The following is a 24,560-nucleotide window of genomic DNA, read 5'->3' on the forward strand; positions in this document are numbered from 1 at the left end:
GTTGGAGTTAACGACAATGATGTTTAGCAATGCATGTACTTTTCTCTTGTGTCATGTTCACTGATTGACATCAACAACACATACAAGCAGCTAGAATGGCCAGTCCTAAGTGTTGAGGCATTCCTGCTTGATAGAAGTACAGTATGAAACATAAGATGCCTTGGAACCTGTTGAAGCCCCTCAGTCTGTTTGAGAGCTGTGAAAACAAATGTGTTTTCTGTGATTGCCGTTTATTTTGGTCTGGCTGGAAGATGCGTGTGTGAAACAAGGAGGTCTCTGCGTTTATTTCAAAGAGAAGCTACCCAGCTTTGGTTTGAGGTTTGTTGGAAGGACAATACTGCACTCTACAATAGCCCCTGACATCGATTAACTTTTGCTTCTGATTGTGACGTCTTAATAAGACGCTTCATAGTTTTGATCAGAGAAAAACTTTTATCAATAAAGTGTCAATGTAAAAATCCATTAGTCATTCTTACTGACATTTGGTGCCTGAATGAGTCCTAAAACCCATAAATGAGTTAGCATTTTGCACTCAGTTCCCTTGTCCCCAATGTGTTTTTTGAATGGATGGTTTTTGGTTAGATGCCTGAAATAAGGTCTGCCGTTAACACAAGTTTAAGAGGTTTTAGACTTTTGTCATAATAATAATAATAATAATAATAATAATAATAATAATAATAAAGGGTTATTTTCTAGTTTCTGACCCCTCATATTTATTCTAATAAACAAACTATCAAAATGTATGAACCTTGTATCTCATTCAAGACAAAGTCCGGCATCGATCTACTTCTTCATGAGGGCAGACTAGTAATTCAAAAACTTTTTGTTCTTCTCATTTTGGCCAGATCTTATACATTATTATAAAAGCCTTCAGTGCTCTACTGCAGCTTACAAATCCTTCTCATTTCTTACAGAACTGCGCTAGTTCCCGACCATCCAGCTCAGTTATCAGCTCTCGTCCTGTCAGCTTCCCACTAGGAACTACCCCGAGTCAGGAGGAGGAGGCCACCCACACCCACACTCGTAGCAACAGCCCCGGCCTGGTGAAAGAGCAAGAGAGGGTCAGAGGTGAGTCAGACCGATACCATACAAATCCGGTTCTTGGCCTCTCCCAGCCTCACTAACATCATTTTTTATGTTATTGGTTACGTCTGGGTTTTTCCTGTTTTGAAATGTAAATATGTTTATTCCATAAATAATACAAATTAAAATAAAGATCTATATTAGGATTCATGTCATTCTCATTTTGCGCACGATTGGTCTCTGCAGCATTATCGAGAGTCCTAGTATTGGCTGAAATCAAATTCACCTCATGTTTCCTCTTGCTCACAAACACCTAAAGTCTGGTAAATCATAGGTCTGAAGGTCATGCCTTTTCACATTTACATGTGTAGCCTGATTAAAATATCTAATAAAAACTTTAGATTATGTTTTGGCCCTAACTGTGTCACACCTAAGTTAAAATAGCTTCCACTGAACTACTACTTCTAAAAATCTGTCTGAGTTTTGAATACAGATACCATTTTGGCTTTTGTGCTTGAACTATATTACTACTATTTGTTATTCACTTTTCCCACAAAGTTTTTCATAGTGCACAGATTTGAACCTGCACTCTTTGGAAATAAACAGAATATAGCAAGTTACAAGATTGCTTGCTTATTTCATTACTCTTCTCAAAAGGCACAACCAATCCAACAACACTTAAAAGGAACATGGAAGGCCACCCATATATGTTTTAATTAGAATGAAAGATGAAATCTGAATTTATAAGAATAGGTGAAGTATTGTGTGGGTTGTGTACCTTTTTTTCTTGATGTACGCTCTTCTTTGAAGAGGGCAGCACCTGCAGCCTTGCTTTATTGAACATTTTCAATCAGAAGTGGTGGTTTTGCCCGTGAATGACTTTCATTTCCCTCTATAGTTTAATACCTCAAATACAGCCAAGTCTTTTTACTGATTAATTCAATGGAATTAACAAGTGTTGAAAGTTTGTGTGTCTGTGGCAGACTTGTTAAGCTGCACCGAGTTCATTCAAACATGTAAAGCATTCAGACTTGATCACTTGAGTTCCATTGACACCCTCCTTTCACAAGGTAATATATTTTCATACAGACTTGTTTAAAAAATATATATATTTACTGACATATATACTTGCACAAATTCCTTTTTTTTCACAGGATACACTTTTTTTGTGTTGATTCAACTGAATGATTCTTCAGTTTGTGATGCTTTCAATTTAATTGTGATATTCAGAGAGGTCTTTGTAATATTTAGTCTACCTTCCAAATTATCATAAAGTTAACTTTATGATCATGACTGAAGTTTGTGTCTGCACTTCTACCCCCCCCCCCCCACCACCACTGTTCCACCACGGACATATCTGCAAGGCATTACTGTGAGGCAATCTGAAATGGAGAGTAACGTCTGGCCTGTGAGTGAAATCCAACATCAGAAATCTCCTGTTGAACCTGAACACTAACCAGACACCCTGGCTTCAATCTAGCTACCTGACCCATGCTGCACTCAGCAGAGCTAAGAGTCATTTGGTTGTGGAAAAGATTGGAGACACCAGTTTCAAAGCAGGGAAAGCAAGAGGGAGAGGTCCATCCCTGGTTTCATTCTAAGCCAGTGTTAGTGTCATCTACTCTGTTGTTGTCAGAGTTAAATCATTTTAACATTTTAACATTATTTATTCATTTGCAAAAACAAATAAAACTAAAACCGAAAATAAGGGCCCAAAAAGTATGCAGAGGTTTATGAAAATAATCTCTTTGTAAAAAAAAAAGAAGCACTTGCTATTTTATTCGTTGACAATGGGATAGAAAAATCCCTTTTTATTTCAAATTGTATCATTAACAAACACAATCATATAGTTAAATACTATGTGGGTTATGGTTTATGGTTTTAACAATAATGCTATTCACATTTGAATATTACATGTGCTGTGTGTTATTGCTCCTTCTTGCCGCTCTGTGCACCTCTCACATTGTGATTTACAGTGTTTCCTTTGCAGGTGATTTGCATGGTCCTCAACACTATTACTGTCTCTTTCATTCACTCGCCGCGCAGTAGTTAAATCAGACCCTCCGTCACATTCACACGACTGAACCTCCAATGCAATCTGACAAATCAAACTCGGCAGCAGAAATCCTGTTTTTTATGTAACACAATTGCAGAAATAATTGATTGTCAGGTGATATTATTCAGCCCATTTGCTACACCTCAAATATGCTCATATTTCAATGCTACAAGATGCAAATGCCATCAGCGCCGTCTGATTGAGTGTTGGGAACGGGTTGTCGGCCGAGTACTCACACATGACAAACTAGTGTTACTGTGTGCGTATTATCCTCCAGCAGCTCAGACACAGGCAAACATGCACTTTCAATTTGCTGTAACTAATCACCATGACGAACCTAACTCATTTGACCGTAATCTTTTACTACTTGCGAGTTGATTGAATATTTATTTTCAAACAGGCCTTTTTTTTAAAGAATTGACTTGATGATGTGAAGAGGTGATACAGCAGTTAGACCAATTTCTTTGGAGGCACAGTTGATAGTTTTATTATTCAATTCAGTTAATTATGTCATGCAGGACCTCTGAAATATAAAAAAAATCTTGCCAGTGCAGTACATTAAAATGTTTGCTGTATCTTTTACATTTTCCATCAAATACAATGAATATAATTTATTAAAAAAAGAAAAAAAATAGGAATTTGGCCAAACCATGCCAGGACTAGCATGAGCAGAATGTTGCATTTTGGAAAGTGGTGGCTTTACAATATTGACAGATATATCGACAGCACGCTACACTTACAGTACTAAATGCCTCCTCATCATGAAGCACAAACAACATACAAACAGATGGGCCCGATTTTTCTGAACAATAACCACACCATCTCCTAAGTGATAGAGGTAGCTTGCATCTGCAAGGTCAGACCTTCTTATGCCTTTTCCATATTTCTGTTTGCTCAAGTTAGTTGGCACAAATGTCCAAGGCAGACAGTGGATTATGTTGAGGGTACATAGTGAAAAATGTGAACAAAGTAAAGCACATATTTGCTGTAAGCACAAGAGAAGGACAAGTGCATAATGAAGGAATCGGGGGTGAAGTGTGGGGGGATTGGATTTGAAAGGGGAATGGATGTGTGGGTGTTATTGTATGTGCATGAGTGTTGCATTCCTGATGAGATGGTCCCACACAATGGCTGAGTTTAAGGTTGCGGGGCCTTTTAAGCAGGAATAATATGCTGGATCACTAGTGTTACCTCACTTCATGTTCCTGCTTTGTTTAAGCCTCCTTTTCAGCAAACAAAGATAGTCAAGCAGTTATTTTTCTTTGATGGGTCACGTGGTTCACTAAAGGTCACCAAGTTTTTTTGTGTGGAATCTCTTTGGCTTCAAACAGTGTTTGACTGACCATAGGTATTGTTTTACTTCCAGTGAATTTTGTGTTTATCATGCAGTTTCATGTCCAATCTGTGCCAGTATTATATATGGCCTGTGTCCTGAATGGCTTGTTAACATCTTAGTGTCTCTAAATATCACAATCATGTTTTGAATGTAAGTGGTGTGATGTCCACATAACCTGTTCACAAGGTTATGCCGGCATTTTGCTGACATCTGACACTCCTCCCCTTTCCTCTTTTGCTAACATTGCATTCCTTGCAATTCAGGGCCTAGTCGATAAAATAGTGTGGCGGTCTATTGCATGCATCTTCTGCAGATTACGCACAGATCCTCTGTTGACACCACCATGGGGTTGACTCCCCTATTGCCTCCTTCCACCCACCCACCGTCACTTGTCATCCATGTTTAGCCCAGTTCATTGACATGCAACAGGTTCTCCTGCTCCAACAATACAAAAAAAAAATACTCCCTTGAGTAATGACAGCATGTTTGTAGCAATTTCATTTGGGGGCTTGCTTTCTTCTATTTCCAAGTCCATTTATGAAGACCATGCACAGCCACGTGTCACACTATTTTCAAGACATGACCTCACTATCACTATATATCAAAAAAAATGATGCGTTATGGATACATATGGGTGGTTTCAGAAGATTATTATTCACAATAAACATTTTTAGAGGCATATAATGTCCAGCTAGAATGCTTAAACGCTCACAAAATGTGTCACTTGACTCCATACCATCTTTACCATTGTGATATTTTAATATACGATAGTAACTAAAACTTTTAATTATATGTTGTCTTGTATCACAGTATCAGTCGGTATATACATATTTATCCCCATGCTACATGATTCATTAAAAACATTATATGATAACTCTTTATTTTATAGGAATAGATAGCTGTGTAGAAATGGTTGAAAAGTTGATAGTTTAAGTTGACTGTTGCTTGACCTTTCTGTTTCTTTTCTGTATGACTTTTGCTCATTAGGATGTGCATGACCAAATCAGTTATCGTGGCTTAATGCATTATGATTTCAGATACCCTTGGTTGTCATTCAAGTGTACTAAGTGTAGGAATGTGTGATTTAACTTATTGCCCAGAGTGATAAGTGATGTTATCCTTGTGCTGTGTGCACATATCCTTGCACTGATACCTGTCCTTTCTTTCATAGAAAGCACCTTGAGCTACACCTCTTGTATGGAAAGGGCTTGATCAATTCAGTGTATTATTATTACTATTATTACTACTAATATTATTATTATTGTTATTATTAGTAGTAGTAGTCGTAGAATATGTATTATTATTATGTGAACACACTTTTAGTGCAACTTGTAATTACAATGTTTTTCACTTCCAAGACAATTGTGTAACATTATGAAGTACTGTCCTGCAGTACTGTTTATTCTAACCAAATAATTACTGTATGTTCCAATGCATGGAGTCAGTGTCTGTCTGAAGTCATGTTTACTGTGACGTGTGATCTCTTTTACCGGTCAATTTAATGATGATTTGTTTGTTTCTTCACCTGCCGTTCCATTTGAATCGTGTATGCTCCGATTAAGTTTTATTCAGACGGAAAACACAAATACAGTGAGTATCCTCTGCATAGATTTAAGTGTGCGGATATCTCTTTTATCAGTTTGAACTTTGTGATACTACATGCACCTTAGTTATGATCAAGCCAGGTGGAGTGGGGGTAATCCTGCATGTACAGGTCAATTTATTAAAAAAGAAGTTACAATTCACATGGCTGAAAATGGCCAGAGAAAAAAAGGGGAACAAAGGTTATTGTGTTTTATTTTAGTTTCAACTAATTGCAACAGGCCACTGGTATTTTGGAGACAGCAAACATGATTTAGGAAATATAATAATAATAATAATTTCTTGCTGTGGGAATTGACATCACACTGATAATTACATGGACACTTGAGGTGAGTTGTGTCTGTGTGACAGAGAGGTATTTGGCCTCTGAGCAGGAGCTTGTGTTCAATGTCTTGCTGATGCAGAGTGATGTGTACTAATTCTACATCTGCTCAAACCAAACAGGGCTTGAAAGTTCAGCCAAGTTTCTAAAAAATCACTTCCTCACTGGATCTTCTCCTGCCCTTCCTCTGTGCACCGATTACATTTTGACGATTTTCCCTGCATCCTTTTTGCATTTTGAAGTGATGGACAAATAAGTGGATAGGCCTTTGTTTTTGTATGTGTTTGTGTGTGTTTGAGTGTGGAACCGAGATTTGGCTTTTTGGCTTGGCTGTTTAGAGGATATATGGCCCTGAAATGGGCTCTTGTCTTGTGGTTAAGGCTTTGAGGACTTGATTGTAGCCTCAGTGTAAATACCTAAACAAACAGGCAAAAGTGAAAATGTGCTATGGGTTTGCTATGTATTTACATTCCTCTTCCTTCCTACCACTTAGTTTCTTTCACTCTCTTTTCACCATGTGTCTGATTCGTTAATTAGAATTACTCTCTAGCTTTCCTTCCTTTTTTCCTTTGCTTCCTTTCATCCTCTGACACACATTTCTTCCATTCCCTGTGAATGATTCTTGTAATATTTGTGATTCATGGCTAAATGATGAGAGGGACTTTGTGACAGGAAGTAAGATTTAAATTGTCATTTAAAACGCTTAGCCAGCATTTCTCACTGTTGTGTGAAAAATCTCAAAAACAATCTTTGATCATTTGAAACACTTAAACGACTGCATTAACTACACTCATACTACATTGTGGCATTTGATATTCATCACACTGAAACAAATCCAGAGATGAAATATTGTGCCCATTTGGTTGTTCTTAAGTGGCTTTAAGCGAAACTGTTTATGCATATTCGCCCAGCCGCTACAAAGCGTACCAGTCAACTTTTTTTTGCAGCTGTTCTGCATACCAATGCCATGATACCAAGAACAGGCAAGGGGAATCTATTCAGAATTCATAGAAACAACAAGTCACGAGCTGTAGCGTTGTCAGATATAACAAATTGAGGAGGAAAAGAGTTGAATTTATATCTGCTTACAAAGGTTGACTGCATTATACATACTGCAGGTACCGCTGAGTGCGTGGTAATAGGATATATGATGGATGGCCAAGCCGCATGGGCTCCCATTGCTCTGGGTTATTCATCTATTTATCTGCTTATTTATTTGTTCCTTCACCCAAAGAGACCCTCACAAACTCAAGATTTGCCTAAGGTGCAATTGTACCGAGTATTGGCCAGTATGGAAATGTTGCTGAGAAGTCCGCGGCCTGGAAGTCCTCTGTTGAGCATGTGTCAGGAGAAGGGAGATCTGTTCTGGGGTTGAAGGTATAACGTGGCCAGCAGTTTGGTTGAATAGTGATTGTTCTTTTTTCAACTGAACAGGAGAACCATGACACATTTTCTCCTTCTAGAAACAACAAACGAAACTCATATGCGACTATGGGTGAGTGGGTAGCAGGTCCGTCTTTCAATCAGGGGGTTGGAGGTTCAATCCCCGCCCTAGTCGATGTGTCCTTGAGCAAGACACTTAACCCTGAGTTGAATGAATGTAACAGTATTGTAAGTCGCTTTGGATAAAAGCGTCAGCCAAATGACATGTAATGTAATGTAATATTGCAGAGATCAATTGGAACATGAATGCATTCTTTTCCAAACATATTCCAACACATGGTATAGCCAAACTTTTGTCTCCTGAAGGATTGTTTTGAGCTTTTAATCTTGCTGGTATAGGATTGAATCCCACCAAAATATGTGCCTATTTTATTTTTGCTCCACTCAACTCCACTCAGCTCCACTGGCTAAAAATAAACAAAAATAATTTCAAAAGTTTGAGAAAATACAAGATTCACCATGTGGAATTACAAAACATGGTCATGAAATTGAAGCCAAACTGTGGCAAAATTGTATGATACAATAAAATTGAATTGATTAAATTCCATTTTAGCAGTCAGCCACCCAACTTGAAACCAAACCCACAGAGACAGGGACCCTTTGATCACACACCACCGTCAGCTAACTGCCTTTCATGCTTAACCTTGTCACTGCTCCCCTTTCAAGGGTGTCACACAAAGACCGGCATGTGCCCCAGGGCCAAGCTGTCGCACACTGTAACACTCCCCCACTCCCCCCAGCCCACATCTTCCCTTTCTTTCCAGCAAAGAGTACAATATGTCTCAGTAAATGTGCATTATTTAAAGTAGCACATCAGCCTAAATCACAAATTTAGCAAACTTTGTCAATCGTCCATTTTGTGTTTGCTGTACATGTTCTCTCTCTCACACATACCCCCCCCCCCCACCACCACTTTTCCTGTGAGTGTCTCAACTCAGTCCAAAAGCATTCCCTACTACTAACATCGTGCAGCTGCCAACAGCACCTCTTAACCAATATCAGCACCCCCACCACCCCCCCAGAACATTTTGTCATCGTCCTCATCTCAACAGCCCATGGCAACGACATAGCTGGCAGCTTACGACTAAGCAAAGTGGGGACCAGGGAGGGAGGAATGGGGTAAGGGGGGAGTCAGGCCGTAGATCAGGGCAGGGAGGATGGCGGCGCGACCAGGGGGTGACAGGGGAATAACATCCCTTTCTCCTCAATCGACAGGGACCATAACTCCTGCCTCTCCAGGGACAGATTGAGAAAGGCAATAGCCCAAGAGGCTGTGAAGCACGGACGCTTAGGAGAATTGAAAGTTAAAAGAAAAAAGCAGTTTGCCGAGCCACTGCCACTGATTCAACCGACAGCACCGCTCTTCGCTCTTAGAATTTTTTTATTCCTTGAAACTCTTTTTTTTTCTAAAGACGGCAGTAGAAAGGCTCATGTGACATACTGTCCATATAGATTATCAAACAATAAATCTCCAATGGTGTTCATGTCATGTGTTTGCCAGTTTTGGAGAGTTTTCTGCACACATTCTTTTACTGACATACATTCTTCTTTTTTAATGCGAAAAAAACAAATTGTGTTGAGATCAACTTTCACCTTTGGAAACTGTTACAATTGACCAATTACACAATGGCACTTTATTTAAAAACATTTAGTTTGGTAATATACATTTTCTTATCCAGTTCCACCAGAGCTGTGCGGTCTTTACAGTCATGGTGATTAGGCCTCTAGGGGGCCTTATTACCCAAAATGCAGGTGTATTTATATGGTGCTGGTGTAATGTAATGGACTATTCTCTGTTTGATTTACTCTATAACTATATATAAATTATACAACTGGAAAAAGAAGATAGTAAACTGTCTGTCTTGTTGAGGAGTTTGTGTGTGTTTGTTTCAGAATACATTATATAGTGACCGGTGAGTTACAGCACATATAATAGTTTAATTTGGCAAATCCCATTGTTTAATTGCTAAGTGACGGTACACTACCAGCAAATTCATTCACAGCTATGCTCTCCTTCCGTTTGATCTTGTTTGTTGCAAACACTCTGCCTTACTTTTACACTTTCTCTCTTTCTGCTCCCTAAAAGCTTTCTTTACTCTCAACTTCAGTCTCCCTATTTCCTTTATCTTTATCTCTCTACCTTACATCTCTCTCTGTTCCTTTTCCATACTCTCCGTCCCTCACTTCACTCCTCCACAGCTACATTCCCTTGTTTAGAGTGTGTGAAAGCAGCTTTTATAGCCTGATCAATTTTACAGTGGCTTATTGAATAGCTTCTAATGCCCTCCTTTACTTTCAGTTGTAACCCGCAGAGTGTCGATCGCTCCATGGCTGATGTGATGGCTCACCAGAGAGACAATAAATTGTAATACATCGTCTCTGGATAATTACACATGTTTAATCATTGATTTTTATTGGCTTATCACAATAACATTATCCCAGTGGGCGAAGGTGGACAAGAGAGCTGCTCATAAAATAAAAGAGGTTGAATTAATCATGCCAATGTAAAGAGTGAAGCAGCTAAAATGAAATGTTGGCATAACCAACTTTACAAGTTATTGATTCAAACTGTTACTGCTTTATGCATGGGCAATTTGATTCTCTAACCACGAGTGGAGTTTTCTCCATATTTTTTTCAGTGTGATTTTATGACTGCGACAGCCTAGGAATTAAATGGTAAAAAGACTGTTATAGTTTAAAATTATGCACAGGTCAAAATCATGATGTGAACCTGATTTCTTATGTGTACTGTCCTTTTTCTCACGGACTCTCATACATAGTCTACTCTTAAATGGTCATCTGTCTGAATACTTTCCTAAAGTCGAAGTAAGTTTAAACCTCCGATGACCTTGCTATCTTGCACAGACAATCTACCAGTGCTGTGATCCTGCAATTTCCCCACTGTGGGACTGACTTTTACCCCTCCTCTTGGTTGCTCCGTTTATTAGAATTTTCTTTTCATTGGACTTTTTTAATGATATGTTTAAAAACAATTAATACATTTAAATTGGAAAAAAAGGAATGAATACATATTTCTTGTTTTTCTCTGTGCAAATCGTTTGCAACAAACTGGTAATGTATCTAATTTACTAATGTATATCTTATATAGTTTTGTCTACTTTGCTTTCGGTCACATCTATTGTGAATCAACCTCAACAGCAAGAGTGCAAGAAAAAGTTAAATTTAAATGTGTGTGCACCGAGATTTATCGCCTGCATATAAAATAAATATCAGGATCATTAAGTCCAACTCAGAGGCCATCAAGCTGATGAAAGCTGGCAAACACACATACTTCATAATGCATGGTGTGTGTGTGTGTATGTGTAAGGGATGTGATAAAGTAGATTGACTTCTAATATAAATGGTAGAGGTGTCTACTGACATCCGTATAGTAGTGCCCTTTCTGTCCCTGCCTGGCAACCTCATTTTCTCTGTGTGTATGTGTGTCTCAGCGAGGGTAGAGAAAATGGGGGAGATTGTTGTTGAGTGTGTGCAAAGAGACAACATTGGTATGTCTTTGTGTTTGAAAGATTGCAATCCAATATGTTCTCATTCTTTGATATTGTTTGCAAATACTGTATTAAAGCTTTTTCTGAGACAAATAGTTTGGGTTAGTGAAGGACTGAGCAAGCCAGCAGACCTCTTACACACCACCACACTCATTTTCACATACCGGAGCAGGTTAGCCCTCCTCCACACCAGCACCTGCTTGGTTGAAGGTGAAAGAAGTGCTCACTTGAGCTCATTGAAAAGTAGATGTGACAGTAAATTTTTCAGACCCTTGTGAGATGGGAGATCTTGTTATAGCAGTCAGGATGGGGGTCAGGGCAGTGGCTGCTTGATGATTGAGGAAAAGAGAAGTAAATTCATTCTGCTTCGGGCACTTTGTCAAGTGCCAGTAGCTTACTGTTGAGAGCCACTCACCCATCACCGTGTTACGGCCCCAGAGGTCACCTCCAACGCCATAAATCTGCCTCACCTGCTAAAGCTACTGCCTTCCGCTGGCTGAGCACAAGCAGGGAGAGAGGCAGTTGCTGCTGCTGCTGCTGCTGCTGCTCACAGTCACTCAAATAAAAAAATACAGACCTGAGAATATAGATTCTCCTTTTCATGCTGCTCATGGTATAAGAGCAGGACACTGAATGTGCTGTTCCTCATGGGGAATGTGTACGTTTGGACTAATGGTCGTGTTGTGTGTGTGTGAGAGGATGGATGGAATGCACATATATTTGTCGCGAGGGTTTGCATATACTTTTTTGTTTTATTCAGGGAATCATACAGTGTGTTTGTTTATTTAAATAAGGATTTGTGGCGCTTTCCTATGTTTTTAAGACCACCTAAATGATGATGATAATTGAAAAACATAGATTTTACACAAACATCACTGGGCAGGAAAATGTAACTAGAGAAGATATTGCAAGCACCTCTTGTAGTTGCTTTTCACATGTCTTTGCAGACAAATAAATAACTCAAATTTAGAATCATTTAGCATAGTATTTCTTGCATTACCTCACTCTTACTTGAACAACATGCTCATCAGTCCACACAAGCCAAAACTCCCAAAAAGAGTGCAGTTGGAACAAGTGAAAAAAAGGTATTAGAAAGATAGAAGCAGGCAAGAGAGATGAGCAAGTGACAAAAAGACGTAAAAGAAAACCAAGAGATGTGCAAATGAAATTAAGCAAATTATCACATTGAGAGAGGGAAGATAAAGTCCACATACTATCACAGTGCTACATTTTCTATCACTCTACTTATGGAATATTGAAAACTTTGTCTGTCCAACACTATTGCCTGTTTCCTTTGCAGTTTTTTTTATTTTCACACACAGAGTGGTACCGTTCTGCATCTAAGTGAATGGCTGCCTCAAAGCGAGTCAACTAAAAGTATTTTGTGTTAGCACCAGCACTCTTAAATGTTGCACACTACAGTTGTGCTCATTTACATAGTCAGTGTTCATAAAGGCACTGTTGAATTTCAAAACCTGCATGAATGTGAAAGGGTGCAGCCAAAATCAGCCTGTTAGTGTTTGTATTCAAAAAACCTGCAGTGACGCATGATGAAAACACATGTTCAGTGCTGTAATACTTATGGAACAATGGCCCACAGTAGATCTACATGTCTTGTTTTAATGGTGCTGATTTTTGTTTGGGCTAAAGTCCACCCACACTGGTTGATGTTGAGCCATTTTTTTTTTCTGAGGAAATGTAAGATTTGTGGTCAGAAGATTGTTTTAGCACTGCCAACATATTCATCAGAAGCTGCTCCATGACACTAAGGAAGCAACAATTTACTTTTAACACAAAAAAGATATTGTATATCACAATTCAAAAAGTAATCTGCTCATGAACCATTTATCGAAAGTTCTCCTTCAAAAGATTTGTTTGGTTCAATTTTGTCTGCAAAATGTAGTTGGTTCAGAGAAATGCTGTCACTTGTGGGTAGGACTACAGTTGTTATGCTTAGCTCTATATTCGTCCATAGGGTCACACCAAAACACACACCAGCCATACACAAACCAGACGGGGTCTTGTTCGGTCTCTCTAAATTGATAATTGGAATATCACAGAATTATTCATATCTTTTGCCATGTGCTAACATTTTTCTAGGATAGGGGTAGAGGACTCAAGTTAGAAGAAGGAAAAATGATCTGGTGTGGGTTTTTGTGTGTTTATGTGCGAGTGTGATGTTTTTCGTACACATGCTTGTCCGTATGTGTACAGATTGCAAGTGATCGCTTCTTTCTGAAATGTGTCATAGAGCACCATAATTACACCTGACTGTGTGTGTGTGTGTGCATATGCAAGTACTCGTGTGTACGTGTGGTCAGTGTGTATTAGTGTGCACACGCCTTTCAAGCTTGTAGTGTATGAGCGCCAGCCTGCTTTCAATATCGCCTCTTATTAGGTGGTGATTATCCTGCCTGCATCTGGCTTCTTTCAGCCTTTGACTGAAAGTTGAAGAGGCCAGGGGTATCCTGGGAAGAAAGGAGTGAAAACTTCCTGAACCCAGCTTTCACCCCCCCCCCCCCCCACCTCTCAAATACATTGTACCTCTTAACCTCTCAAGGTATCTCCTTACATTCACAACTTTTTAAAATGTAAACAAATAAACATTTAGAATTGGGTCGAGGAATGTGTAAGTGATGCTTACGCTATGTTTGCGTAAAAGGATGCATGATATGGGCCAGTAATGGTATAACTGTTACATGTTTTTGTGTTTTATGTTGATAAGAGACTCGTCCCTGTATCTTCTTATGGCTGTAATGCACTGTGAATTTGGATGTGATCCAATTTTAGAGATTGGATGAATTCACAATACAGTATTATTTCAGTAAAACCAACTGACACAAGTGGGAGGTCATTGCATTAACTTAGTCAAAGTCAACCGCAAGCCAGTGGGAAAGTGCCTAAATAAATGACCTTAGCCAAGCTGCAGAAAACATATTTGATAAGCCCTACTCCTGCTGCTAATCCTTAGCCTGCCCATTTACAGTAACCCAGAACTGTTCACCTACCACTACTGAACTGACATAGCACCACTGGAAAACACAATATCATGTTTAAGAAAATACTGAGTGAAGCAGAAAAGGGACAAGCAAAAGAAGAAGATAAAACGGGAGAATATAAATATAAATAGTTAGGAGACCGGGAGAAAACAGTATAGCAGGATCCCGAGGGCCCGGCTGGGTGCTTTGTGAGAGCCCATACATCAGCTGTCACCCGATGGGTTTCCAAAGAGGCACAACAGAGGCACACAATAGACCCGACAGATGGTACCAAACAAACTGCTGTGGGTTTGATGCTATTAAAAGCTGTTTACCTCATGCCAGATGCCAACAAGTGTAGTGGATGCATTGTGTGATTCAATTCAATTCAATTCAGTTTATTTGTATAGCCCAATTTCACAAATTACAAATTTGTCTCGGAGTGCTTTACAATCTGTACACATAGACATCCCTGCCCCAAAACCTCACATCGGATCAGGAAAAACTCCCAAATAACCCTTCAGGGGAAAAAAAGGGAAGAAACCTTCAGGAGAGCAACAGAGGAGGATCCCTCTCCAGGATGGACAGGTGCAATAGATGTAATGTGTACAGAAGGACAGATTTAGAGTTTAAAATACATTCAATGAATATGACAGAGTGTATGAATAGTGATCATTTCTGAATGACCAAATGTGTGGCTGTGTGTGTGTGTGTGTGTGCGTGTGCGTGCGTGTTTGCGTGTGTGGGTGTGTATGTGTGTGTGAGTGTTTCAATAAATCTTCTAGTGTGTTGTTAGCACCACATGACTATTCATAGCTTGTCCAAGATATTTGTGTTTGTGTGTAGTTTCTCATAATTAAGATACAATCAAAGACAAGTGAAATATGGTTTAATGATTGATTTGCAAAAGGTGGATGCCAGACAACTCTGTAGGCCATGACACAATGTTGCCGTATTATCAATAACTGGACAAATATAAAACAGCCCCCCACACCCTGTCTTTGTCTGATACTCCCTCTCATCCTCTCCCCTCTCATCAGCTCTGCTGAAGAGCAGCTCTGACACCTCAGAATGATAAACGCTTTCAATGCGCTGACCTTTTTTCCTTCGGAATAGTCACCCGCCTCCTGCTCTATTCCATGTAGATGAGACAGAGACAGATTAAGATATTTTGCAACATGTGTGCATGTGTGGGTGTCAGTTGGGATGGTAAGCGGGGATTTCATGCAATGACACAATAGTTTTGGTGTTGGTGGATGGCGACCGACCCACCTTCAGATCAGCAATCAACCAGAGAGATTAATCCAGACACAGGAGGACTGATGGAGAGCAGTCTGAACGAGAGGAGAGAGACAGACAGATGGGGTGGATGGGTTTGTGACAATGACATACTTACTCAGATTGTCCATATATCTATCTGTGCAACTTCCAGGTTCAACATACAGATAGTTGGACTGCTGTGGACATGAATAATCTCATGACCAAGTTTTTTCTCTCAGATATGTTAAAAATGGCCCGTAGATGGCGCCGTGCCAACGGCTGCCTGTCGCAGTAGCTGCCCATATGCTTTTTATTTTATTGTCTTTCTTTCCACTTTTCCTCTCTTTTTCTTTTCCTTTTCTTTACGGTCGGACAATGGACTATTTTATATTTTACTTTGTATACTTGTATACATCTATATCTTTCACTTGTATACATCTATATCTTTCATCCCTGTTTTTTATATTTTGTTTTATATATTTTTTTTAATTCTTGTGTGTTTAGTTTATTGGTGCTGCTACTGTTACGACAAATTTCCCCTTGGGGATTAATAAAGTATATATCTATCTATCTATCTAATCTCTTTTCTTCATTTTAGTGAGAACACGAGCTGCATTCTGGATCAACTGGAGGGACCTAAGATACTTATTAGAGCATCCTGATAATAAGGAGTTGCAGTAATCTAGTCGAGAAGTAACGAACGCGTGAACCAATTTTTCTCCATCTTTTTTGGACAAGATGTGCCTGATTTTTGAAATATTACGTAGATGAAAAAATGCAGTCCTTGAGATTTGCTTCACATGGGAGTTAAAGGACAAGTCCCGATCAAAGATAACACCGAGATTCTTTACAGTGGTGTTGGATGCCAGGGCAATGCCATCTACAGAAACCACATCACCAGATAATTGATCTCTGAGGTGCTCAGGGACGAGTAAAATTACTTCAGTTTTGTCAGAGTTTAACATCAAGAAGTTGCAGGCCGTCCATGTTTTTATGTCTTTAAGACATGCTTGAATTTTACTGAGCTGGTTGGACTCCTCTGGTTTGATCGATAGATATAATTGATTATCATCTGCATAACAATGAACGTTTATGGAGTGTTTCCTGATAATATTGCCCAAAGGAAGCATGTATATGGTAAATAAAATTGGTCCAAGCACAGAACCTTGTGGAACTCCGTGACTAACGTTGGTGGTTATCGAGGCTTCATCGTTTACAAATACCAACTGAGATCAATCTGATAAATAGGATTTAAACCAACTTAGTGCGGTGACTGAAATGCCAATCGACTGATCCAGTCTCTGTTATAGGATTTCATGGTGAATAATGTCGAACGCAGCACTAAGGTCTAACAAGACTAGTACAGAGATGAGTCCTTTATCTGATGCCATTAGGAGGTCATTTGTAATTTTCACCAGTGCTGTCTCAGTGCTGTGGTGTTTTCTAAATCCTGACTGAAACTCCTCAAATGAACTATTATGATGTAGAAAGTCACACAACTGTTTTGCGACCACTTTCTCAAGGATCTTGGAGAGGAAGGGGAGGTTAGAGATCGGTCTGTAGTTAGCCAACACCTCTGGATCCAGAGTGGGCTTCTTCAGGAGAGGTTTAATTATAGCTATTTTGAAGGAATATGGTACATGGCCTGTTTGCAAAGACACATTGATAATATCTAATAGAGAGCTGCCAATTAAAGGCAAAACATCTTAAGTAGCCTCGTCAGGATGGGGTCCAAGAGAGAGGTAGACGGTTTAGAAGTAGAAACCGTTGAAGATAATTGGTCAAGGTTGATGGAACAAAAGCCATCCAAATATACACCAGGGCATACAGCGGTTTCCAAGGCCACTCCACTTGAGGACAGATTTGCACTGGTTAAGGGCAAGAGATTATTAATCTTGCCTCTAATAGTTAAAATAATTTCATTAAAGAAGTTCATAAAGTCATTACTACTGAGGTCTATAGGAATACATGACTCCACAGAGCTGTGCCTCTCTGTCAGCCTGGCTCCAGTGCTAAAGAGAAACCCGGGGTTGTTCTTATTTTTCTCTATTACTGATGAGTAATAGGCTACTCTGGCATTATGTGTCAGGTTCTTGTCGCGGGGTGAGGCTCAAGCGCAGAGAAACAGGCAGGGCTCAACGTGAATAACAAAAGGCGCTCTTTAATGAGGCAAAAGTTTACAAAAAAAACAACAAGGTACAAAAAGGGGTAGGCAGGGTTCAGGGCAGGCAGGCAGCGTCGAAACAGGCAGAATCAGGAATACTCATGAAAGACAGGACGACGGGAAAAAGACACAGAACTATAGACGACAATCCAACAGGAGACAAGGGAAAGACTGACACAATATATAGGGGGGGAAACAGGTGTACGACATCAGACAGTAACGAGACAAGAGTGGCTGAGGGCAGGTGCAGGGAATGAAACAATCAAGACAGGAGACACAGAGGAGACATAGGAGACACGGAACACAGGAGACACAGGAGAAACAGAACAGGGTGTTACATTAAGGAGGGCCTTATTATATGTTTTAAGACTATCTCGCCAAACTAAGCAGGATTCTTCCAGATTAGTCGAACGCCATACGCTTTCAAGCTTTCGTGATGTTTGCTTTAGTTTGCGGGTCTGAGGGTTATACCAGGGAGCAAACCTCCTCTGCCTCACTGTCTTCTTCTTCAGAGGGGCTATCGAGTTCAGTGTCATTCTCAGTGAGCCTGTGGCACTATCAACAAGATGATCAATCTGGGACGGACTAAAGTTAGACCAGGAGTCCTCAAGTCTTTGTGACTTCATGTTTCATAGGGTCCATTGGACCTGGCTGGGTCTGATGCCATGGCCGCTGATGCGCCGACCACTCCTCCTCTCTACCTCCATCTGCCTCATGGAGGTCTGGATCGTGGAATATGCCTACTACCAACTATGTACTACCAACTATGCCATGGCCCTGTTGATGCTCCGCCCACTCCTCCTCTCTACCTCCATCTGCCTGATGGACCATGGAGGTCTGGATCGTAGAATATGCCTACTTCCAACTATGCCATGGCCCTGTTGATGCTCTGCCGACCCCTCCTCTCTACCTCCCTCTGCTTGATGGATCGTGGTCCATGCCTACTACCAACTATTGATACACTGTCATATTCATTGAATGTGTTGTTACTCTGTAATGATTCCTTCTGTACACATGGCATCTATTGCACCTGTCCAACCGGGGAGAGGGATTCTCCTCTGTTACACTCCTGAAGGTTTCTTCCCTTTTTTTTCCCTGTGAAAGGGTTGTTTGGGAGTTTTTCCTGATCCGATGTGAGGTTCTGGGACAGGGATGTCTATGTGTACAGATTATATAGCCCTCTGAGGCAAATTTGTAAATTGTGAGAATGGGCTACACAAAATAAACTGAATTGAAATTGAAAAGATGAGAGCATCAGCTAAGAGCCTGAAATGTAAAAAGAATGTCAGAAGTTGAGGAATATGTGCTTATCTGGTCTTTAATCGTGTTATCTCACAGGTTGCATATTATTTGGAGTTTTGTGCATTTGATATCATCTATGTGTTCATATTCTGCTGTATTGAACAATAAGTGTAATGCAATTCAAGGTCCTGAATAAATCATTTTGGAAGAGAACTCTTCTTTCATTTTTACTCAAAGCTTCAATCTCTACAATCTAAACATCTAGCCTCTGTTGAATGTTGCTTTCGGTAGTCCTCTGTATCATTATTCAGAACACATATGAAAAATAGAAAATCACACCAACAATGTCGTATTAGGATTTTTCAGGGGATATATTAAGTCCTAAAATATGCATGCAATTCTGACATGTCTCATTGACTTAAGACAAGTAAATAATGGCCTTTTATATGTTGTTATTGATTGGAACATGACTTGCTGCTTGTGTAAGTGCATGTGTATTCAGTTACTTTTTCAGTGGAGCTGAACACGGTCGGCAGACTTAACTCTGTGTGTGTGTGTGTGTGTGTGTCTGTCTGTCTGTCTGTCTGTCTGTCTGTCTGTCTGTCTGTGTCTGTGTGTGTGTGTGTGTGTGTGTGTGTGTGTGTGTGTGTGTGTGTGTGTGTGTGTGTGTGTGTGTGTGTGTGTGTGTGTGTGTGTGTGTGTGTGTGTGTGTGTGTGTGTGTGTGTGTGTGTGTGTGTGTGTGTGTGTGTGTGTGTGTGTGTGTCTGTCTGTCTGTCTGTCTGTCTGTCTGTCTGTCTGTCTGTCTGTCTGTCTGTCTGTCTGTCTGTCTGTCTGTCTGTCTGTCTGTCTGTCTGTCTGTCTGTCTGTCTGTCTGTCTGTCTGTCTGTCTGTCTGTCTGTCTGTCTGTCTGTCTGTCTGTCTGTCTGTCTGTCTGTCTGTCTGTCTGTCTGTCTGTCTGTCTGTCTGTCTGTCTGTCTGTCTGTCTGTCTGTCTGTCTGTCTGTCTGTCTGTCTGTCTGTCTGTCTGTCTGTCTGTCTGTCTGTCTGTCTGTCTGTCTGTCTGTCTGTCTGTCTGTCTGTCTGTCTGTTCTGTCTGTCTGTCTGTCTGTCTGTCTGTCTGTCTGTCTGTCTGTCTGTCTGTCTGTCTGTCTGTCTGTCTGTCTGTCTGTCTGTCTGTCTGTCTGTCTGTCTGTCTGTCTGTCTGTCTGTCTGTCTGTCTGTCTGTCTGTCTGTCTGTCTGTCTGTCTGTCTGTCTGTCTGTCTGTCGTTCTGTCTGTCTGTCTGTCTGTCTGTCTGTCTGTCTGTCTGTCTGTCTGTCTGTCTGTCTGTCTGTCTGTCTGTCGTTCTGTCTGTCTGTCTGTCTGTCTGTCTGTCTGTCTGTCTGTCTGTCTGTCTGTCTGTCTGTCTGTCTGTCTGTCTGTCTGTCTGTCTGTCTGTCTGTCTGTCTGTCTGTCTGTCTGTCTGTCTGTCTGTCTGTCTGTCTGTCTGTCTGTCTGTCTGTCTGTCTGTCTGTCTGTCTGTCTGTCTGTCTGTCTCTCTGTCTGTCTGTCTGTCTGTCTGTCTGTCTGTCTGTCTGTCTGTCTGTCTGTCTGTCTGTCTGTCTGTCTGTCTGTCTGTCTGTCTGTCTGTCTGTCTGTCTGTCTGTCTGTCTGTCTGTCTGTCTGTCTGTCTGTCTGTCTGTCTGTCTGTCTGTCTGTCTGTCTGTCTGTCTGTCTGTCTGTCTGTCTGTCTGTCTGTCTGTCTGTCTGTCTGTCTGTCTGTCTGTCTGTCTGTCTGTCTGTCTGTCTGTCTGTCTGTCTGTCTGTCTGTCTGTCTGTCTGTCTGTCTGTCTGTCTGTCTGTCTGTCTGTCTGTCTGTCTGTCTGTCTGTCTGTCTTTCTTTCTTTCTTTCTTTCTTTCTTTCTTCAGGTCAGCTCTCTACTTCTTGTGTTCCAAAGAGACCAGAACATTTCTCGAGCCAAATCTCCAAAGACTCTCCTGTGCATAGAAAGGTAACTGACTCCTTCCACACACATCCACACAGCAGGGTGTATCAGTCACTTTAGTGGGACGTTGAGCTATGGATAACAGGGTAGTTCATAATATAATATAATATGTTGGTAGTTTTTTCACGATTGTTACCTGCTTACATTTAGGTTTATTTGAGGCAAATGAAACGGAAACTTAGAAACTGTCTCCAGTGGGCGAGAGTGTGAACAAGCAAATTCGGATTACAAGAAATAACTATCGACAACTTTCTAATCTCTCCATTTCATGGTATATTTGACAATAAACTAGTTCATTTTTATCTCAGTGATAGTGTCCAGATGAGCATGAAATCTCACTATGACCCTGACATTCTGTCTCTAATAATGGAAATCCATTGCGCGCAAACAGAAGACCTACATAGCCGTGTATAATCAATGCACCATGTAATTTTGTAGGCTAATACTAATATTAATACCATTTGTTAAGTGTTCAAAAAGCTGACCACGAACAAGCTGGTAAAACGGGAGCCATACAGAAGTTTTATTTATTACTATTATAGATAAATATACCAGTGTAGTGAATGTGATGTCATAATTCACCCTTTTTCCTGGTGTAGTTCTATACACAATAATTAAAGTAATGAGTCACACACATCGGTGTGACTGTTCCGGGATTGCGGTCTCTTTAAGTGTTGTGTTGCTGTTTGTGACGTTGAGCCCCATGCGGGTGTGGTTACTGGGCAGCGCCATCTTGTGTTCATTCGTGTTTGTGATACGAAATAAACGAGACACACACTTGTGTGCTCAACTTGAGGAATTGTGTTTTGCATTTCAATGCAACTTCCACACTGGTGACCCCGACGCCTGTTTGCTGGACGTATTCGCAAACACGACTCGACCATGGCCGCGAACGCTGTTACCCTCAAACTCCCCGAATTCTGGGAATCTTCAGCGTCGTCATGGTTCGCCCCGACGGAAGCGCAGTTCGCGCTGCGGGACATAACCACGGATACAACACGATACTACTACGTTGTGTCAGCTCTCGGTAACTCAACGGCGACCCGAGTGGTGAGTCTTCTTAAGCATCCTCCAGCTACGGAGAAATATGTGGCGCTCAAAGCCCACCTGCTAAAGACTTTCGAACTGTCCGACGCTGAGAGAGCTAACAGGCTTTTCTCCCTCCACGGGCTAGGTGACAGCAAACCGTCCGAGCTCATGGACCGTATGTTAGATCTCCTGAGTGAGCACAGACCCGATTTACTTTTCACCCAACTTTTCCTGCGTCAGCTGCCTTCCCAAGTCAGAGCTGCATTGGCCAACACCACAATCACTGACTGTCGAAAACTGGCTGAAGAGGCTGATACATTTTTTCTGGCAAGTCAAGGGCACTGTGTCATGGCCGCCCGCGCTTCTTCCCACGCACGGCGCTCCGGTGACAATGGCGGATTCAACATTTGTCGCAGCAACCTCTTCTCGTCGGCAGCAGTCTTCAGGTCAGCAGCAGACTTCAGGCCCACAGCAGTCTTCTTCAGGCTTATGCTTCTATCATGAGAAGTTTGGACCGAAGGCTCTTAAATGCCGCTCGCCATGCAGCTTCGGTGGGTTGGGAAACGCCAGGGCCGGCGCTCAGTAGTGGCCATGAGCGTCGGCTGCATAGGCAAGCTGCTTTTTATCCGTGACAGCATCTCCGGACGACGTTTCCTGTGCGACACGGGTGCACAGAGGAGCGTCCTGCCTGCATCCCATTTGGACATGGTGACCGACAGTGTCAAGTTACGGCTCCAACCTAGCGCACTTCCCCACTTGATAGGGATTGGTTCATCTACCCGGATTTAAACTGGGTTTCACTCAAAATGACAACAACTTTTTCCTATTTCTTTCTCCTTTTATTTTGGAGTTAAGCCATTGCAGTCATTTCCGTTCGCTCCATATGGCAATGAAAGAGGTGAAAACCCTTTACAGAGAAAACAAAAAAACCCACATTTCAAATATGCCAGCAAAAAGCACTCTTTTCCATTTGCACCCGTGCATTCTGCATGAGCACACAACCTACATTCACTACCTACAGATCCCCAGCTGTGCTTCCACTAACATATAAATCGTAAACAATATAACAAAACACCAGACAATCAACCTTAGACAAACTCAATCCTTTAACCCCGACGACATTTGTCCACAAACAATTCACCCCTGCACCCGTGAGTGCATTACGGAGCCCCATGACATCGCTGACGCTCCCGCACTGGCAGTGAAAGTCAAAAACAGTCAGTCAGCGTTCAGAGTTTGCCTCCCTTACCGGCTGCCTCTCCGGACTTGTAGATGCCCCGTTCTAGTTCCGCAGATCGTCCGCTGCGTACTCTACTATTTTCTCGCGGCGTCTATTCATCACCCCCTTAAGTGCGCCCCGTGGTTATTTCCAGTCTATAAGCCTCTGCCCCGTTTCCCAATTGCTTGTTTTACTTTACAATCATCTCTAATCATTCCTACGTGCTTTACATCCCAATTATCTATATTCCTATTTACATGTTTTACTTTCTATTTATATATTTCGGATAGAAAATCTAAACACGTTTGACTTGACAGACAGCCATGGCCCCCCGATGGAAGCGGCTAATGGCACCCCCATCCGCACGTATGGAATAAGGTACATTGACTTGTGTTTCGAAGGGCGTCGATTTGGCTGTGATTTTGTCATGGCAAAAGTCGCCGTTCCCCTCCTTGGCGTTAATTTTTTGTGTGCGCATGGACTGTTGGTGGATGTTAAGAACCGCCGTTTGATCGACGCTGTCACGTTCTGCTCTTATACGTGCACGCTCAGCGGTGCTAACTCCATACGACTGTCTAGCATGCTCTCACCATCGGATGACTTCCACCGTTTACTGGCTAGTTTTCCAGCACTCACTCAGCCTACTTTCTCTGCGTTGGCCGTGAAGCATGGTGTGGAGCACCATATCGCCACTACTGGTTCACCCGTCTACGCCCGTGCTCGGCGCCTCGACCCGACCAAGCTTGCCGTTGCTAAGGCTGAGTTTTCCAACATGGAACGCCTTGGCATAGTCCGCCGATCTGACAGCCCGTGGGCGTCACCCCTTCATATCATCCCCAAATCGGGTGGCGGCTGGCGCCCATGTGGCGACTACCGGAGACTCAATGAGGCAACGACACCTGACCGATACCCAGTCCCGATCATACAGGATTTTTCAGCACACCTGGCCGGTATGGTGATTTTTTCTAAAGTGGACCTCGTCTGGGGCTATCATCAGGTGCCCATGCACTCACTGGACATTTAAAAAACAGCAGTGATTACGCCGTTTGGTCTTTTTGAGTTCTTAAGGATGCCGTTCGGCCTTAAAAACTCAGCCCAATCTTTCCAGCGCCTCATGGACTCTGTTTTACATGACCTGCCTTTTCTTTTTGTGTATTTGGATGACATTCTGGTAGCGAGCACGTCCAAATCTCAGCACCTGTCGCACCTCCGAACACTTTTCGAGCGGCTCAACCAACATGGCCTGATTGTTAACCCTGCCAACTGCCAGTTTGGTCTCTCCACCATCGTCCTGGGACACAGAGTCACCAAGGACGGTGCAGTCCCTCTCCCATCAAAGGTGGAGGCGGTTGCACAGTTTCCACGCCCGCTCACCGTGAAAGCCCTGCAGGAG

General features: G+C 41.6%; 2 protein-coding genes across 8 annotated transcripts in view; one reads left to right on the forward strand and one right to left on the reverse strand.

Moving 5' to 3' along the window:
• Nucleotides 1-24,560, forward strand: part of LOC130193964 (adhesion G-protein coupled receptor D2) — a 219,405-nt gene that overhangs the window by 51,851 nt on the left and 142,994 nt on the right. For 5 of the 6 annotated variants that reach the window (XM_056414811.1, XM_056414810.1, XM_056414807.1 and 2 more), the window contains one exon: nucleotides 915-1,068. In XM_056414811.1, coding sequence (XP_056270786.1) covers nucleotides 915-1,068 — 154 coding nt within the window. Of the gene's footprint in view, nucleotides 1-914; nucleotides 1,069-20,842; nucleotides 20,926-24,560 lie in introns of all 6 variants that reach the window. The other variant, XM_056414808.1, reaches the window with a different exon arrangement.
• nr5a2 (nuclear receptor subfamily 5, group A, member 2) overlaps nucleotides 15,142-24,560 on the reverse strand; it is a 117,105-nt gene continuing 107,686 nt past the window's right edge. Inside the window, exons 7-8 of one of the 2 annotated variants that reach the window (XM_056414833.1) lie at nucleotides 15,542-15,603; nucleotides 15,381-15,396 (exon numbers count right to left, since the gene is read on the reverse strand). In XM_056414833.1, coding sequence (XP_056270808.1) covers nucleotides 15,569-15,603 — 35 coding nt within the window. In that variant the 3' untranslated portion in view covers nucleotides 15,381-15,396; nucleotides 15,542-15,568. Of the gene's footprint in view, nucleotides 15,604-24,560 lie in introns of both variants that reach the window. The other variant, XM_056414832.1, reaches the window with a different exon arrangement.

Source organism: Pseudoliparis swirei, chromosome 5, assembly GCF_029220125.1.
Source record: "Pseudoliparis swirei isolate HS2019 ecotype Mariana Trench chromosome 5, NWPU_hadal_v1, whole genome shotgun sequence".
NCBI classification, from domain to species: Eukaryota; Metazoa; Chordata; class Actinopteri; order Perciformes; family Liparidae; genus Pseudoliparis; species Pseudoliparis swirei.